Consider the following 3,592-nt stretch of genomic DNA (forward strand, 5'->3'; position numbering starts at 1 on the left):
ATCTACCACAGTTTTATCATAGGTAGAATGCAAAATGTTTCAATACAAGCATTTCAGTCAAATGTAATTTATACAATATTTCAAACCTTTAACCCAGGGGAGAAAATCAACCTGCCGCAACAGTTTAAAATCAACCCATTTCCGTGGAAAAAATTCCGGATTTGGCAACACTGCATTCAACACGAGCTGCATCCAAAGTGATTTAAATACTCCGCATATTGATACCCTGATGCGTGAAAATTATATGCAATATTATAATGTTTGCAGGAGCACACGGTAATGGTCAGAAATTCAGCGGGAGTGGGATTAAGATAACAGCGCGCAGGGCTTTAATGCAAAAACGCACACAATGAATGGCGACTGTAGAAAGCAAAATCCGAATCCCGGACATTTTGGGCGATTTCGCATTTTTTTAGGTCCAAAAAAGAGGACATGTCCGGAGATGGTCCTCACTGCAGAACACAAGATCCATGGGGCGTGGTTGGATCCAGATCCAACTCCTCCCACCTTACATATCCCTAAACCTACCCGTCTCCACCCCCTGATCCCTAAACCCACCCGTCTCCACCCCTAACCCTACCCATCTCCACCCCCTAGATGTGGATCCAACCACGCCCCCGGATCTTGTGTTCTGCAGTGTGGGGCTACTCATGTCTGGGGAAAAGAGGATGTATGGTCACCCTACTATATTTAGCCTTTGAATAACCAGCACCTGCCTGGGTCTGTGCGACTTTATATATGGCTTTTCTCTTCCCTTTCACAAACTGATCCATCTCCCATTCTAAGTTATGCCCGTTGGCTGTTTACTGTTTTATTTATTTTCTTTTTCTGCGGACTTTCCTGCAGGTTCAGCTTCAAATTAAATGCACATGAACCAGCTCAGCAAGATCTTTAAAGGAGTAGTTCACTCAAAAATAAATATTTGTGGGAAATTTACTCACCTTCAGGCCATCCAATATGTAGATGAGTTTGTTTCTTAATCATAATAGATTTTGAGAAATTTAGCATTATATCACTTACTCACCATAGGATCCTCTATAGTGAATAGGTGCTGTCAGAATGACGAACAGCTGATATTATCCATAATATTGCTATCTGCAAGTCATCTCATCTGAATCAGGATAGAAATGTGCACAGATCAAGCACACTTTATAAGGAAATACAGTTCTAAACAAATATGTGCATTTTGATGTGAAAGGCAAAAAGGGGATGCCATTTTTACTTGAGGAAGTGTTATTACGGATTATGCCCTGGTATTTTGGCCAGAAGTGACATTTTACAGTTAATACGCCTTAATGATTAATTTGTTTGTCACAAGCATGCAGCTTTTCACTTTACAAGACATTGAGTCGTGACGATTTCTTATGGATTATTGTGATGTTTTTATCATCTATTTGGATTCCCCTTTCTCAAAGTCTTTTCTGATGAAGAAACAAACTTTTCTAAATCTTTAATGGCCTGAGGGGAGTAAATTTTCAGCATTTTTGGGTGCACTGTTGCTTTAAGTTTGCTTTAACATGCCAGGAAGGTTTGTTGGAACTGAATTCATCTGGACAGTGGCCTTCTAAAAGCAAAGTGTCTCAAAGCACTCCAGACAGTTTGCGGCAAAAACTAAACAATGTCATTTATAAATTGGGTCTAATGTTTTTTGCTTGTCTTAATACCCTTGTGTTCTCTGTCTCCCATCAGCACCCTACTCATCCGTTGGCAGTGTATAATGTATCAGGCGAGTTTGCCATGTTGTGGCATGGAGCTGAAGCTGGAGCTTTTGACCTGCGCACTGCAGTTATGGAGGCTATGACTGCTTTCCGTCGAGCAGGTGAGAAGAGCGACAGGGATAAAGTAAATTTTTTGAATCTGTTGAGGCCAGGTTCTCCTAAATTGCATAAATATAACAATTGCAGTGCTTTTTGGGCAGGACCTTGGTGTCTTTTACTTTTTAATATCTATTTTAATGCCTCAAAAATGGATGGTTTACAGGTAATACTAAATACTCTTAAGTATTTTCACACTATTTTCTTTCTTTCAGGAGCTGACATCATTATCACCTACTACACTCCACAATTACTCACATGGTTAACAGAGTAATATGTTGGTTCTCCTATATGAATGAACTTCTACTGTCTACTGTCTCACCCTGAGATTGAAAATTAGGACTTGGAAGTAAATCTGATAAGCAAATATTACTACACAAATAAACAACTTTTTAAAATTTGATTTATGTATCTAGTTATAAACACATTCAATAAGCTTTGGTTTTTATACTTTTCTCTAATTTTGGCAAGCTTTAGTATTTTTTTTTTTGTGTACAGATGTTAAATTTGTCATTTCTTTCCTAAATAATGTGATTACATCACAGATTTGTTGTAATTTTAATGTGCTTCTATAACACTGGAAATAGACCTCAGGTTTGTAATTACAGCCGTTTAGTTTTCAAATCAATGTACTAATAATCACATTAACATAGGAAGTCCTGTTGGCATTTCCATTTTAAGGTTTACATCGTTTCATGTAGTGCATCTTCTAAATGTTTATAACTAAAAAGATATGAATAAAGCAATAGTTTAATAAACATTGTTTCCATGTCTCTTATTGACCACTCAGTTTTGTATTGCGCTTTATTTACTGAACAGATTATCAGAAATGCCCATCCCCTTCATAGAGTTTACAAGTAATTCATCATTGCTGTCAGTATATGAAAAATATTGGAAATATGGATTTGGCTTAAGTGTTTTAATTGCCAACAGAGTTTCAAAAAGCACTGCTTATATTACATTTACATTTAGACATTGAGCAGATGCTTTTATCCAAAGCGACTTACAAATGAGGACAATGGAAGCAATCAAAATCAACAAAAGAGCAATTATACATTGGAGATATATATATATATATATATATACTGTATATATTATATATATACTGTATATACAACTATATATATATTCTTATATAGGAGCCACATTGAACGGGGAAGGGTGACTTGGTAGAGGTGCCCTTGAGACTGACCAAACTTGGTGTCCTGCAGAACAAAGAAGAATTTAGAAGTACCTAAACTTGAATCTGAATCCCTTTTAACTATTTGTAAAGTAATGTCCATATATTACTTACTGATAGCATGTCACCAGTGTTGGGGAGTAACTAGTTACATGTAACGGCGTTACGTAATTTAATTACAAAATAAATGTAACTGTAATCAGTTACAGTTACTAATAAAAAATGTGTAATTAAATTACAGTTACTTATGAAAACGTTAACGATTACAAAGGGGGTTACATTTGAATATTTACACACATGCACATACAGATTTAATTGATTTCTTTCCCAACTTGCACGGACTACTCTTGAGACATGCGGCCCTATAATTTCCGCGATGCGGAAAACATTATGTGGGGGTGACATCCAGATGCGGATGGTTCGTAGAATCCAGTCATAAAAAACGGAATTCCTATAGCCTAACGCGGACGGAACGGTACTAAAGTCTGCTTTTATGGTGGATGTGTTCAAATCTGATCATCTTAATTCAAGTGAGGAAGGATTTTGAAAGTCTGACAGTGTTGAGCACTACTGTAAGGTTAACCCTGCATGGTGTAAA

At 36.9% G+C, this 3,592-nt stretch overlaps 1 protein-coding gene across 1 annotated transcript in view; it reads left to right on the forward strand.

The window, feature by feature from the left end:
- Positions 1-2,542, forward strand: part of LOC107746479 (delta-aminolevulinic acid dehydratase-like) — a 14,517-nt gene extending 11,975 nt beyond the window's left edge. Inside the window, exons 11-12 of the mRNA XM_016560704.1 lie at positions 1,690-1,819; positions 2,030-2,542. Coding sequence (XP_016416190.1) covers positions 1,690-1,819; positions 2,030-2,088 — 189 coding nt within the window. The 3' untranslated portion in view covers positions 2,089-2,542. The remainder of the gene's footprint in view (positions 1-1,689; positions 1,820-2,029) is intronic.
- Positions 2,543-3,592: the final 1,050 nt, after the last annotated feature.

This window comes from Sinocyclocheilus rhinocerous, unplaced genomic scaffold (genome assembly GCF_001515625.1).
Source record: "Sinocyclocheilus rhinocerous isolate Xijiao unplaced genomic scaffold, SAMN03320098_v1.1 scaffold739, whole genome shotgun sequence".
NCBI lineage: Eukaryota > Metazoa > Chordata > Actinopteri > Cypriniformes > Cyprinidae > Sinocyclocheilus > Sinocyclocheilus rhinocerous.